The sequence below is a fragment of the Sardina pilchardus genome, chromosome 4, assembly GCF_963854185.1.
Source record: "Sardina pilchardus chromosome 4, fSarPil1.1, whole genome shotgun sequence".
Taxonomy (NCBI): domain Eukaryota; kingdom Metazoa; phylum Chordata; class Actinopteri; order Clupeiformes; family Clupeidae; genus Sardina; species Sardina pilchardus.
This window is the reverse complement of record NC_084997.1, coordinates 21,376,777-21,392,267: the sequence shown is the minus strand read 5'-3', so window position 1 is coordinate 21,392,267 and position 15,491 is coordinate 21,376,777. Positions and strand designations below refer to the sequence as shown.

Sequence of the window (15,491 nt, the reverse complement as noted above, 5' to 3'; positions counted from 1 at the left end):
AATAAATACTTGTGTCACCTGTTTTCATTTTTTTCCACTGTGCCACTAGACTAGCAATCTCTTGAGAGATGCTGATATGTGTATCTGCTATCAAAACAGTGTTAGTAAACACAGCATAACATTCACAAGTTGCAATGGCTGAATGGCATCCGGTAAAAGCCATGAACCCTCTGACCTTCATTAATGGATAACTAAAATGTGAGCATATTTTTTTCATGTGACTGTTTCCCACATCTCTCTCTCTCTCTGTTTTTATTTCTGGAGTTGACCTGAACATTTTTCCAACACCTCTTTGAGTCTTTTGAAATATCTGATCCATATGTCACCCACTAAATCCGCTGAGAAAACAGCGAGAGATAAGAGAGTGGGCACACCTTGAAGCCGAGTGTAACTGTATTTCTTTTGTTCTCCAAGCTTTAATCCCTCCGGTCTCGGAGGAGAATGTGTGTAAATAGCAGCAGCGATCTCTGTGTTGCAGCCTCTTACCTCACTCAGTGGCCCGTGCTCTGGCGTTCCACTCTGCTGAAGACACGCGGCGGCATCTGGATTGAGCGCGGCTGAAGACCACTGAGATGCAATACGCTTCCCATTCGTTATTAATGCATGATTAACCGCTCCTCGGCGGAGCTCGCTAGTTTAACATGCAGTTAGGGCGCGGGGAGTCATTACAAGGCACGTCATTTTCTTTGTTTTCTCCATTAGTCATTAAGACGAGAGGAGGGATTTTTTATTTTTGGTTGTTGTTGTTTTTGGAGAGCCCTTACATCATCTGAGATACATCTCCCAGCCCGATATCACGCTGTGTGAACGGAGTGAGACGTTGTCTCCTGGATGGCTGGCTGCTCAGAGAGGTTATCAGGGAGGCCAAACTCATCAGCTGGCGTGAGCCTAATGCTAGGCGACACTGATGGTGCTCGCCACTGACCCCTTTTTTTTTTTTTTTTGTGGTGGTCCTCGTGCTGGCAACGCTTGGCGCATGTGTTTATGTCCCAAAGACAAGCTAATGAGAGCGTGCCTGCTGACGTCCACCCACTCCCCAGAGGAAGAGCCAGCCTACAGCTGCCGCTAGCTGGGTACTAATCACAGCTCTCAGCTTGACATGGCTGTCTCAAACTCCAGTGTGTGTGTGTGAGAGAGAGGGAGAGAAAGAGAGAGTGAATGTGTGTGAGAGAGAGAGAGAGAGAGAGAGAGAGAGAGAGAGAATCTGACTGGTGCATATCTCAAAATATATGCTGTATATATAATAACAAGAAGTGGGAGGGTATGCTCCAAGGTGTTATCTAACCTATCAAAAGTCTCACCAGAATATGGCAGTTGGATTATTTATAGCACAACTCTCCTTTCACTAAGATGGATGGATAACAACTCATTTCTCCTAAAATTCCTCAGATGAACTTTAAGATAAATATCAAAACTTGACCTTTGGTTGACCAGGAGTATCAGAAGCCGATATGAAGGCCTCTGGTTGTGTCTTGGGCCATCTTACTCGAAAACACACACATCATTCCCAGTGGAGGTGCTTCCACATAGACATCAGTTGGCTGACAGTTATCTGTCCCCTTTAGCACTTTTCCAAGGGGAGTTCAAAAAGGTGCTGAGAAAGAGAGAAAGTGAGAGAGAGAGAGAGAGAGAGAGAGAGCGCTTAGGATGTAAAGTCTCAGCAGTAGGTTCCAATGTATTCCGATCGCTCTTCACAGTCGTCCACTCCCTCACTCAGTATTCACGGGGAGCCTGAGGATGTCACCTTCGGGCAGAGGCCTGTCCAGCCAACACCTGCCTCTCTGCTGCCCTGGGCTTTTGCTACACTCACTGAGGGGCTGTCGTCGTCGTGTCCGGCCGATTGCACCTCATTAAATCCTCAGCCACGCCATAATACTAGACCTGTGGCCGCAGCGGAGATTGGCGTCCGTTTTGTCATCATTGCTCACGCTAGCTTCAAGCTGCTGGCAGGCGTGAGATAAGAGACTTTTAAAAGCAGGTTTAGTGTCTGTAAACAATTCCTCACAGTTTGGGACTAGACGCAGCAGTCGATGGCGGTGGAACATGCATAACTTATACACGGGGAAGCTGGCTGATTGCTGTTTGCTGTTTACCCGCCGTTGCCTGGAGTTCCAGTACCGTGCTGCTGCTGTCCTACAAATGTCCTCCTCGGCACCGCGCAGAACTGATGAATTGAAAAAAGCTTCCTCGTTTTTCTTCCATGTTCACTGGCTGTCCCAGGGCTTACAAGGATTGAGGAGATAGGCTCTCTCTGGAGGAGAGGCAGTGATGTGTGTAAAAAGAATATGTTTCATTTAACCGCCTCTCTCCACTAAAATGCCAGCGGAATACATTTTTCTTCTGAAGAAGGAAAACAGAGTTTAAGGGGCTGATTGATGGCTGAAGCACTTTGTTGTGAGTGCATAGGAGAGAAATCAAATCATTCAAATCACTCAAAAGGGGTTGCAGGTTGAACACTATTTAAAAAGTACTCGTGCTTTGTTGTTATGGATTTCCAGTTGGGACATTATGAGATACTGAATGTTGATTATTTGCAAATGCATTCTTTTGAAAGCCCGGAAATGTAAGATCTCCTTCAGCAAATCGCTCTTGCTTTTCACAGAAGGGTGGGGGAAGTTCTCTTGACTCATGTGGCCCTGTTGTAGTAGAAATATTTCATCGTTTACTTTAGACATGACCATCAGCCTTTGAGCACGCCCAACCATGTCAAACCAACTACCCTTTGCGACCTTTCGATCTTTTGTCGATAATGCAACTACCCTTGTGACTTTCTGATCATTTGCTGATGAGGCCTTTCCTCTCGATACAATCAAGAGGAGGCGAGGCCTTTAAGTGCATAGAGAACACGCACCTCGGGAGGTCAGTCGGCCTGCCGCCCTAAGCGGTAGTCATGCTGACCTTCCGGCCGTAGTTTTGAAACTGTTGTTAGGTAATAAATGTCTTACCATGTTTGCAGTCTTTAAAAACTTGCCGTTGTCTGCTTGCATTGAATGTTTCTTACTTCCCTGTGTCTCCCTGCAGGAACTACTACTACATCACCATGCTGAGGGACCCCGTGTCCCGCTACCTGAGCGAGTGGAAGCACGTCCAGCGAGGCGCCACCTGGAAGACCTCCCTGCACATGTGCGACGGCCGCTCGCCGACGCAGGACGAGCTGCCCAACTGCTACAACGGCGACGACTGGTCAGGCGTGCCCCTGACCGACTTCATGGACTGCCCCTCCAACCTGGCCAACAACCGGCAGGTGCGCATGCTGGCCGACCTGAGCCTGGTGGGCTGCTACAACCTGTCGTCCATGAACGAGAGCGAGCGCAACCACATCCTGCTGGCCAGCGCCATGGCCAACCTCAAGAACATGGCCTTCTACGGCCTGACGGAGTTCCAGCGCAAGACGCAGTACCTGTTCGAGCGGACGTTCCACCTGCGCTTCATCGCGGCGTTCACGCAGATCAACAGCACGCGCGCCTCCAACGTGGACATCAGCGAGGCGGTGCGCCGGCGCATCGAGGCGCTCAACTTCCTGGACGTGCAGCTGTACGAGTTCGCCAAGGACCTGTTCGTGCAGCGCTTCCAGTTCACGCGGCAGCGCGAGCACCAGGAGGAGCGGCTCAAGCGGCGCGAGGAGCGGCGGTGGCTGAGGGAGCAGCGCGCCATGTGGCCCCGGGGAGGCGGGGGGGACGCCGCTGCCGCCGCCGCCGCCGCCGAGCCCCCCGAACCCCGCGCCACCACCGAGGACTACACCAGCCAGGTGGCGCGCTGGTGAGGCCCCTGCAGGAAGAGAGGGGGCGAGCCGTCGGAGGAGGACAACGATGGCCTCACGGACGCGTCTCTATTCTCTCTCTCGCTCTCGCCCGCTCCCCCCCCCCCCATGTCTCCGGCTATTGCACTTAAAGGTGGAGTCAGTGATAACTTGCAGAAGGACAGTTGTTTTGAAACTCAACAGTCAAACATGTCCACCCCTCCCCCTTCAGTGTTCTGGGCAGAGTCACATGGGCGGCTGGTAGATCATTGGCCAGTTTTGGGCAGTGGGGTTATTCCCGCTGGTTAAAGCTCAACTCACCACTGTCTGCTCTCCTGACCTGTTCTTTTACTCAGAATATAATCTGTATCGATAGCCGTTGGAAATGTGAGTATTTCACCAAAATGTTACAAAAAATCTTTGGATTTTAGCATTGCTGACCCCACCTTTAAAGCACTAAAGTTACGTTTTTGTTGCCATTAAAATTGCAAAGTCTATGTGTCTCTACAGCTCTGCCTTTGAGTACCCTTCGGTGTCTTATGTATTAAAAATATTTTCTTTTTTTATTATTTCCGTGCTCAACTGCTCTTGCTGTTTTGTCATGGGTATTTAGTAGTGTGCAAATTGCAAATTTTAAAGACATTAAAGAAAAGTCAAAAGCCACAAAAGGAAAATTATGATTAAACTGCTCATGCTGATGTCTGTACAGCTCAAAGGTGTGATCTTGTCAGTTGACACTTGAAGTTTTTAATTTTGCCGTTACAAAGCCATATTGATACATTATAATATCTGACATTTATGGAATGCGTGCTGTGAGTGTTGAAATTAATTAAATTTGTGTCAAATGTAATTTGCCAAAAATAAATTATTACAAGTTAAGAATACTTTCAGGAGCATCATGGTTCATGTTTAAATTTAACAGGCTGTTGCACACAAAATACTGTTGTATACTATGAAATAATATCATGCTATGGACACAAAATATCCTGACTAAATGCCCAAAGTAGACATGGGACATGCATAGAACCTGTGTCTGTGTGTGTGTGTGTGTGTGTGTGTGTGTGTGTGTGTGTGTGTGTGTGTGTGTGTGTGTGTGTGTGTGTTTGTGTGTGTAATCTGGAAAATGAAGCTATATTTAAACATATCTCAAATTAGAAGATAATCCACCGAAGCCCTCATAGTTAACAATAAATCAGACCACACCCAAACGATGCAACGTGTAGAGGAAGTGGCAGTAAACTCACATTCGGAAAAGCTTTCCAGAAATCAATCAAGCAAAGAATGTCTCCCACAGCATCAGTCCCAACTTGTGTTTTGTAGTGAACGGAGGTCCTTCAGAAGGAGGTGTGGATCAGGTGTGACTGATGTGGTCCTCCAGGAAACAGGTCAGTGAGGCGCTGTCTGTCGGCCCACTCCGAATGAGGCCATCAGTATTCAGGCCTCGTTCCCCCCTCAGTCACACTTGCTGCCTTTACACGATTCTGGAGCCCATGCTGAAGGCATTATGAGCTGTGAGTGGATTTCTAATGCCAGCAGAATAGCCGTTAGAGAGCCCTGCATTGCAACCGCACGAGCCTCAAAACTGTACAATGGGTCCTCTTTGTGTTTGGTCTCTTGGACTGATAGGTAAAGTTATGTACCTGGTTATTGAGCAATTCCACAAAATGGAGCGCATCCGAAAGACATTTAGAGACTTTTTAAGTCTTTCAACAGGGAATTAATGTTACTGGCCCCCAGTTTCAGAGAGCAGTTTCAGGGAACAGGTATGATCTACCCCAGGAAAGAACACACACATTCCAATTTTGTTTTTAAAAAAAGAAATGTTATATCTTTGCATTTTGCATACAACGTTATATAAAAATGCATGTTCAGTAAATGGTGAGGTAATAGAAACAATCTATTAATGTTTTATCTCAGAAAAAAATACCCTCTTGAATTCCTTCTACATAAGTCAGATAAACAAACAGTCTGGCCAAAGCCACACATGGCACAGTAGAATGGGAATGGCATACCAGTCCTTCATTACTTGGAATGCCATAGAAAATCTTTAACAGCATGATCTCCTTCCAATTAATTATCCACAAATTCTGTCAAATTGCACCGTCCAGTGTTGTATGAAACAAAGGAAAAATAACTAGGGTGTGCGTTTGAGTCTGTGTGTGTGTTTGTGGGTGCAAGATTGCACATGCACATGTATGCCTGTATGAAATACTGATGGAAACAATGCATGTTTTATAGCTTGCTTTTAAAAAAGTGATTAGATCATCACCATGAATGTTTATTTATTTTTAATCCAAGTTTGTATTCATCTTTCATGTGAAAACACAAACCAATATATGTGGTGGTAGAAGGGACCTGTCTCCTAATAGATAATGGTGTGGATAAGAACTCTGCAATAGTTTTAATAATTTGAGACAAGTGGGCAATCTCACGGAGGTAGGGGCTGGTGGCATTATTACAGTAGCCTACATTTCCAACATCGTCCGTCATTAATCCCATGTTATGAAGCTTATGGTGTGCAATAAACAATAATATCTGTGAATAATCTTAGAATGTGTACATTTACTGCATCCCTCAGTGGCCTCACAGGCCTGGGAAGCGCCATGTTCCACACCTCCTTCTCAATGCTCCATGTTCCACACCTCCTTCTCAATGCTCCATGTTCCACACCTCCTTCTCAATGCTCCATGTTCCACACCTCCTTCTCAATGCTCCATGTTCCACACCTCCTTCTCAATGCTCCATGTTCCATACCTCCTTCTCAATGCTCCATTTTCAGGTCCCTCTACCAAACGTGCCTTAAATGATCATAATGACCACGTACTGTATGCAACATGTGCCGCGACAGAGTGCAGTGTCCGCTCCAACTGCCGCACTTATGAGCCTGGCTCTTTGGTGTTTGGTGTGGTGGCCACTGGCCAAGCCGCAGGTCTGGTACCCTGGAGACCTGGGTTTAAGGCTGGGTAGGGTGAATGGTCTCTTCCTCCACTGCATATGAAGAGTTTGATTCCAAAACGCTATATATCCATTTTTAAAAACATTAAAAAGTCATGTTATTTAATTGTGTATTTCAGGTAATATCAATAAAAATGCAGTTGTTTTGTTTTGATTGAGTAAAGATAAATCAACTAAACATAAACCAATACAGTTCCACTGCAATTACTTGCAAAACAAAATGTAAAAAAATATTTATGAAAATTCATTAAAATGGTGGATATACTGTAGCGTTTTGGAACCAAACTCTGCATATGGTGATTATACTGTATATATACAAGAGCGAAAGCTTTGTCTAGGCTCAGGCGTCTTAATGCCAAAGCAGCTTATACTGTACTTGCATCATCAATTGTAATCTTAAAACTTGTTATACAGCTCTTCAGCTGTAGGTACTTCCAAATATCTGCTTCATATGCGTGGTTAATTTTTTTTGTGGAGTTCTCAAAACAACTGGAATATGCCATCACCATAGAAGTTTAACAGATTTAGATTTTTTTTTTTTTTAAATTGTTTCTATTATAGTTATTAATGTGAAACAGACTCATAATCACTGGAGATAGTACATAAGAAAACTGGACATGATCATTTTGACCGGCATTTAACAAGCATGTGACGGCTCTTCAGCAGAGTTGAGAGGGAAGAGAGAACGAGAACAGAGGGACGAACATCATCATGAGCTTAAGGAGGAATTTTAAGGATAACTGATCATTAATAGGACATTATAAGGAACCATAACTATGGTAGTTACAGCACAACCTCCATAATACAGTAGTTCCTAGGAAAAATATGATAACATAATACAATAAATACAATACAATAATAATAGGCAAATATTTTTTTTTTTTTCCCCAACACATTTTTTAGCTAGTTTGGTGATATTTGATGCTGAGCAATCCGGAATGCTCTGGTTCAGAAATCACAATTCTTTGAAACGGCAACAGTCTGTGCTGACCTGAATGTCATTTGTTTCTGTGCAGTGGTGATGGAGCACAGAAATAGAAGTACACTTAACAGACACTGATTTGACTTACCTGCCAAAGACGAGTGCATTTCCTGTGCAGGAAATTGCTGCAAGCGGTGACACACTCCAGTAACTGAGCATAATGAATGGGTGTGTGTTCATCAGACACCCGAAGCCTCACTCATTTTCTGACAGGAATTTCTCCGAGAGCTCTTCAGTGTGAGCCCTCCTCCCAATGTGGGCCTGATAAACAGTCACTTTAAGTGGAAATAGAAGTGTCTTCCATCAAGATACTTAATGTAGAGTCTAGTTTCGTTCTGAAGTCAAGGCTTTGGGAAATGTTTTAGTTTGGACCGAACATTGTGATTAACTGTTAACTGTAGGCAACGGTATGCTAATAGTCCACAAAGTAGGCCTATCTGTTCAAATAGAGATTTACTACCAGAAAACAATGATACTTATTTTGATTTTGAACATCAATTATGTCTTTAAAAATATAGTTATAATATCTGTATTACAATGGGATGTACAACATATCAATCACTATATAAAAAGGAAACTGTTACTGTTACACAAACTGTGTAATGCATTGATTAGCCAAATCTACATTGTTAGCTATAGCGCAAGCAATGGCTGCCTGAATGGCAATGGTGGAGCCCTATAGGAAACATTTTACTTTGCCCCACTCACCCCCAAACCCTTACTTTTAGTTTGACAAATACTAATATTATATAGCCTACCTCTCATTGTTAATATGGCAATCTCTCAAGCCTCTCTCACTTATCAAGCTCATGAAGTGTGTTTATGAAGGTCAAGACATGATGATGTATACCCATCCAGACCAAACCATATGCACAGCTAACTTTAGACCTGACCTGAGACTGATTAGATATCCTTGCTGTCTGCTAATAGAATAAAAAAAAATTCAGTGGGGGTAGTGTTCAGGTGATTTTGCACAGAACGTACGATTATGAATATAACCTCAGTTCTCTGAAGAAGAACACAAGACATTATCCACTGGGAAGACATTATTGATTTGAACCAATCTCCGAAACACTCTTTTCAGGGTTTTTTTTTTTTCACGGGACAGTATCTATAATGGCACACCACAAGACAGAGGTCCTCACTAGTCATTCTAAAGTTGCCCTTTTGACCATGGCAAATGAGGCATGAAAGAGTTAACGTCTCGTGTTCTCCTCCACAGAGCTGAGGTTATACTCATAACCTTGTGTTCTCTTTCTGGAGAACGTTGCGTCAACCGATGGCAACACATATACCACAGAGCCTCGTTGGCGTCAATGCACAACCGTCCACTCTGACAGGGGAGCATTACACGCACCATACGAGTCAGAAGGATGCTGATAACATAGCACATGAGTGGCAGTTTGCTGACTTAATGAACACTTAACAGACTTGTCCTCTGGTCAGTAGTGCTGGGATGAACGTGAATGGGGGGAAAGGCATATTAGAGTGCTTCCGGTGGGCTGTTGAATCGGTGAATGGATCCGCTGCGCTGCTCCAAAAGCGTCATCATATCACCAGCACTATCTCTGCACACTATAAAATTACATTCTTACTGGTCTGAGCAGTCTCTGCATATAGCAGATCCGCACCAATGTTCTGCGCACCAGGCAATTAGCATGTAATAACACAGTGAACATATTTGTGTTTGCGCCCAGCCTTTGAGTGGGCATGAGGGTGCGCTTTGTCCAGTTCACCTGTAAGCCAAGGCTGAGGTGTGGCCGCAAGGTGACACGCCAAGATCATTGGAAAGCTGGCCATCAGCAGCCAATCATGTAAACAATTCAACATGCGGATACCCGTCTCTGTGAGAGGGACATCTACTGTATGCACTTTGAGAATATTCAGGGGGATTCACAGAGAATTCCCACATTTTGTGGGAATGAAAATTGCAGCTACTTCCTAAATATTAGCCAATATGGCAAAGTGAAAGAATGCTTCCTTCAGGCCAATTGGCCAAGTGAAAGAATGCTTCCTTCAGGTTCACAATGGCAGGCCAGCCCTGTTGTCGAGCACTGTTGAGAATTTGACGCTACATAATCATTCTGAATAGTATACATTTTAAATAAGCATCAGTTGTCTCAGGTGTAAGAAATCTGAATTTGCTGTTCTTCATCATGATGAGGTATTTGCCATAAACCCCCCATGTCTGTCCCTTACAGGACCAGCTGAATGGTACACTTATCTGCCAGTTCGCTCATCTCCAGACTCAGTGGTCATTCATGTTTCATGGTAGCCTGGGTGTTCCCATCCTGCCTTGCGCAGTGATTTCATTCACACTGCTATAAGGCAGTCTGGAAACTAGCACCCTATTTTTTGACTGAGATAAGGGACCAATCACAGAACAGGGGGGAAAGCAAGACCATAATGAGCATTTGATAGACATCCATGACGCCCAATGAACGGATCTGGGCTTTTTTTTTTCAAATACGAGAAAATGAACATCTGGTTGCCAGACCACGTCTCATTTGATAGGTGGTAGGCGCTAGCTAGGCTAGTTTCATGGGGCGAGCCCCCAAGAACCAGCCTTCCATTGTGCTCTCCGTCATCGGCCCCCAGTTGTGCCCCAGGGATGTCCAGCACTCTGTGGAGCTCCCGGAGGAAGTTCAGCCCGGAGGCTAGTTGCCAGCACTGGTGGTGCCAGTCGCAGCTCTCTTTCCCCAAGTGGGGGGTTACTGTCATCGCTGGGTCCTCTACCTCATTTTCCGAGGCAAAGAGCTGGACATTGCATCATCCCAAAGCCTGAACACCTCACTGCTCTCAACACCGGAGGCTGCAAGTCAGTGTGTGGGGACTGCGGGGGAGGAAGCCCTGTGGATGGGACTGTGGATTTCTCTAAGGTGGATTTGCATGCCGTTGTGTAGCACTCAGGGTTCCGTCTTGGTGCAGCGTGGACAGAAGTCCGGTGAGCAGAGAGAGCCACCTGGCCATGTTTGCCCTGAGGCAGGATATAATACACACACTGGTTGTGCCTGTCCAAGTCCAGGATGATACCAGGAACATGTACATGTAATCCGCTGGCATCAGAATATCGCTTTTTAGTAGTCTTGAAAAGTCTTGGGCTGTAGAGCCGCGATGGTAAGAAAGTCGTGAGACTCACTCGGCATAGAGGAAACTAATTCCAGCTGTTGCTGGCAGATTTGAGTGCTTCATTCCAGCTCTGGTTTGAGGGACTACTTTCTTGTGTTGTGCCTTTATACAGACATTGGCCCAGGCAGACATCCCTTAAAAGCGTGGTTGGAGGTTGATGACTTCATCTGAGCATTACTTCCCTTTGGTTGGCAGCATGAAAGACAACTGTTGCTCACCAAGGTAGGGGGAATTTAACAGTGTGTTGCTGGGGTGGTCAATAGTACACCAATCCCTTTTTCAATCTTGTGAAAATGAAAGCCAAAACGCACTTTGCTTTTATACTGTACATACAGGCATTCATTACTTTGTAAGATACTTGGCGAGAGCCAAGCTAGTTATTAGCCATCTCCCATTTGAAATAAAAAGAACTGTGTGAATTTTCCGGCAATGAGCAAATCGTTTTTTTTCTATGACTGTCACAGGTTTCAATTAGCAAAACAAATTTTCAAGATGCAGAAGATAAAAAAAAAAACATTAGAGTGTCAGATTGCAGGCAGCTATTCTGTGGTAGAATAAGGGAGGCATGGGAATTCAACACTTTTTTTTTATTTTATTTTGGACTATTTTCAAGAAAGGCAACAACACATAATGGGGCTAATGTTATAAGTAAGTGATTAACTGAGTGTTGTGTCAGCATAAATAACTGGCATGAAAGTCTATAAATAAATGTACAGCAGGGTATTTACCCTGAAGTAAAGGGAGATTTCTGAGCCAGCTGATTTTTAGCAATTAGTTATCAAAAATATTCCCCTCAACGTTTTTGAAAATGTGAAAATGAGAGATAATTGCATGACTATGTTTATACCCCTCAGTACCACCCCTCTGTGCCCACCCACTATATTAGTCTTGAACATGAACATCGCCCCTGACTGGATCCTGCACCTCCCGAGTGCATTGCAGTTCTTTGGGTGAGTCATGCCGAAGAGCCGGCACTGAGGCATTTCATGTCATCGGCGGTGAGAGGCACACACACTTCTATATTTGCAGAATGTCCTGCACTCTTGCCACCCTCAGCACTAGTACTTCACACACAGCCAAGCATAAACACAGAAAAAACATTGATCTGTAAAAAAACATTTCCCCCAGGCAAGAATAATTCCCAAAATAGAAACACTAATTACATCCACATGTAGAGTAACGGAGGAGAGCCGTTAGAGGTGTTATAGGAGATAGCAAGCGGGAAGTGTGCTGTGCAAGCGGCTGCTTGTAGTGAACATTACATTTAGTAGCTAAGGATTACATGGCAGTAAGTGCTCACTTCAGCTCTTGAGTGTTTGATTTTTGTTTTTAATCCAAAACCAACTGAAATGAATGCTAAATAATATAATTTCATCGCAAGAGAGGCTGACAGGGAATGGACACAGTGCTCCTTGGTGTGAAAGGTGTCTTGTTCAGTGACAGAACTAAAATAATAGGCTAATAAAAAAAAAACAAGTGTGTTAAACCAATTAGGTGCTATGGTGGTCAAACAGTATTTTCCAAAAATGGAAGCATCACATGCTTTTGTATAAGCAATTGGTCATTCTTAAGATGGCATATCTTTAGGACTGAATAATAGTCCTTGTGGACCTTGTGTGTTTGTTGTCTGAACAACTGAAAAACAACCATGCACAAACAGGATGACATCAGGCAGCATGATCAACTATAATTTACCAAACGCAATGTAAGAAAATATTGGCTCAGCATGGAGTCTCTTTGTCCAATCAGAATTTAAGGTTCTAACTTCCCTGCTGCCTCTCCTGCAAGTAATGAAATAGAGCGCCATCTTGTGCATGTCTATTGGTACTGTACAGAGGATGAAATTACATTACACAGAAAAAGCAAGCCCTAAATACTGTATAGGTGCAACAATAACCCACAAGCTTCAGTTGTAAAGATGATTGAATGGCAGTCCTCACTCAGGGTCTGTGGATAGTGGTCACCACCAAGCTCTTGGGAAGGCTGGCCTTCCAGCTGAAGAGGCTCCAGAAGGCCTGCCGAAACCTGTCTCCTGCCAAGGTGTACAGTGCCAGGTTGAAGAAGGTGTTGAGGAACGCCACAGGCCGTGAGATGATGTAAGCTGCGTTGACTCCCTCCAGCGTCGAGCAGTTCGCCGACCGACTCTTGGTGTCCACGCGGGCCAGCCGGAGGACGTGGTAGGGAGTGAAGCAGACCACGAACACCAGGAGGATGAGCACGGTGGTCCGACGGGCACGCACTTGAGCTGGCCTGTGCGGAAGTGGCCCCCTGGACAGGGCCACGGCCATGCAGGTGTAGTTGAGACACACCACACACAGCGGAACCAAGAAGCCAAAGATGGTGAGGATCCAGTTGTACAGCCACACCTCGGGAGGGTCGTTGCTGGCAAAGTCTACGCAGACTGATTGATTGACCGGCGTTCCATCTCCGTTGTATATTGGTTTTGTTTCAATCAGTCTGAACATGCGACCTAATAAAATGAGGCATAACAGCCACGTGACCAAGCAAGAGATGATGCCCCAGCTCGGCCTCTTCACCCGGGATGCCCTCAGCGGATGCACCACCACCACGTAGCGGAAGACACTGAAGCAGGTGAGCAGGAAGATGCTCCCGTACAGGTTGAAATGGAAGCAAAAGCGTACCAGTTTGCACATGAAGTCGCCAAACATCCAGTCCCCAGTGATGTAGAAGTGGATCAGGAGGGGCAGGCTCAGCACGTAGAGGAGGTCAGATATGGCCAGGTTCAGCATGATGATGCTGCTGGTGTGGAAGGGACGGATCTTCAGCAGGTAAATAGCAATTGCAGTGACGTTGCCGACGAGACCCACAATGAATATGATCCCGTACATGGTGGGGAGGTAGTACCGCTTAATGAAATTCACAAGATCATATTCTTCACAACAGGATCTAGAAACACAATTTAATATACTCTTTAGGTATCTGTTACAGTATATGTTAGATATCTTCATTTTAAATACCTGTTATTAGAAAATATGAAGGCAGTAAACTGCACACTGGCCACACAGAACTGTAAACATAGGAATATTCATATCAAGTAATACTGACTTGTCCAATGGGGAATCTAAGTACTTTTACACAACATTAAGTCTATTGCTTCATAATAACTTACTGCATCATATCTGGAGCGCTCCGATTTCACATCCACTCGCATGAGAAAGAGAGAATGAATGAAGCTGATGGCAAAAACAGGTGAAGGCTTCAACAGGGTTTAATTCCTTGTGTAAAAAAAAAAAAAAAAAACCTTGGATGACGTGTTTTTGTTTGATTAATGAAGCATACTGTCTGACTCACAACACAACATCAAGGTCACTGATTCGCTATGTGCAGTCCAGTTACTTTTTAACACTATTTTCAATCTTGGCCTTCCTCATTACTTAGAGGAAGGAGGATTATATGGAAGCCTTCCCCCACAATGATTCTTTGTGAACACAGGTGTTTTGAAAATTCCATCACACCCTGTATTTTAGGCTGACCACACCACATTCTATTAGTGTTATACACTAATCCAGCGAAACACAGAAGTAACACAGCGCTGCCATTACTGCGTGGCTGGCTGCTAAGAAATTGGCCCGTTGGTTCCATAGGCGGCTGTTGCAGAGGTTAGCATTAATACACGTCTTAATACCTTATGTTGTTAATAAATTACCTTCATCGGTAAGTTTTGGCCACAGTCTGACATCATTGATCCAATGTTCCCTTTCACCTGACATTTTCTTTCATGAGAGGGATCTCGTTAGACATTCTCTGACAGGATGCTGTCATTGAAAAGCACAGGCAAGTGTCACTCGTCACACTCGCAGGCACACAGTAATGGCGATATTCAAGATGGCAGCGCCCATAAAGTTTGCGCTGGATTAGTGTATACACAATGTTCTTCTCACTTGCCTTGCTAAGACATTCATCAGACAGGTACCGCTCATTCAGAACTCTGCTGCCAGACTTTTTAAGCACAACCCAGAAAAGAGACCATATAACTCCAATTTTCTCCAACTCTTTCAACTGACTGCCAACCAGAATTGAATTAAAGGTGCTACAACAGAAGACACTAAATGACCTGAGCCCCTAAATATATTTCAGAAATACTACACACCTGCTCTCTCAGGTTTACTGGGACTGCGCAACTTAGTCCCCAGCGCCAAAACCAAACCAGATGAAATGACATTTAGGCATTTTGATGACCACAGCTGGAACCTCCTCCCTATGGAGATCATCTACTCCAACTGTAGCATGCTGTAAAGAAACTTAAAACTGAACTAGTTTCCATTGCCACTGATACATCAGTTTTCTAATAGGCTGAGACTTAAATGTTATAATTTGTAAAGCACAATGAATGACATTTATGTATGATAATTTGCTAGCCTACATAAATGTGACTTTGACTATTACATCACCATAAGCACCAAAACTGTGTTATTAACTGTAACTTTTAAGTATTAATAAAGTCATGAGGAAAAAAGTGAATGGATGGAGTGCATCATTTTAGTAAAAGGGAAACAATGACATCTACAGGACATGTTATGCCATTTCACTCATACAACTGAAATACACACAACCTTTCATACTACCATACTGTAGATACGGTATTTAGATGGACATTCACAAATGAATAACCATGACCTGTGTGCGCACGCGTGCACACACATAATTACCTTACCTGTTATTTAA

General features: G+C 44.3%; 2 protein-coding genes across 3 annotated transcripts in view; one reads left to right on the top strand and one right to left on the bottom strand.

The window, feature by feature from the left end:
- The window catches only part of hs6st3b (heparan sulfate 6-O-sulfotransferase 3b), a 52,398-nt gene extending 47,790 nt beyond the window's left edge, over nt 1-4,608 (top strand). Inside the window, exons 1-2 of one of the 2 annotated variants that reach the window (XM_062534592.1) lie at nt 847-1,073; nt 3,022-4,608. In XM_062534592.1, coding sequence (XP_062390576.1) covers nt 985-1,073; nt 3,022-3,763 — 831 coding nt within the window. In that variant the 5' untranslated portion in view covers nt 847-984 and the 3' untranslated portion in view covers nt 3,764-4,608. Of the gene's footprint in view, nt 1-846; nt 1,074-3,021 lie in introns of those variants that run through there. The other variant, XM_062534591.1, reaches the window with a different exon arrangement.
- A 6,805-nt stretch (nt 4,609-11,413) lies between these two features.
- LOC134078042 (2-oxoglutarate receptor 1) lies at nt 11,414-13,940 on the bottom strand. Its single transcript, XM_062533670.1, has 2 exons — nt 13,936-13,940; nt 11,414-13,712 (listed from the first exon to the last, which is right to left on the bottom strand). Exons 1-2 carry the CDS (start codon nt 13,938-13,940, stop codon nt 12,746-12,748), a joined length of 972 nt encoding a protein of 323 aa, XP_062389654.1. The 3' UTR covers nt 11,414-12,745.
- Nucleotides 13,941-15,491: the final 1,551 nt, after the last annotated feature.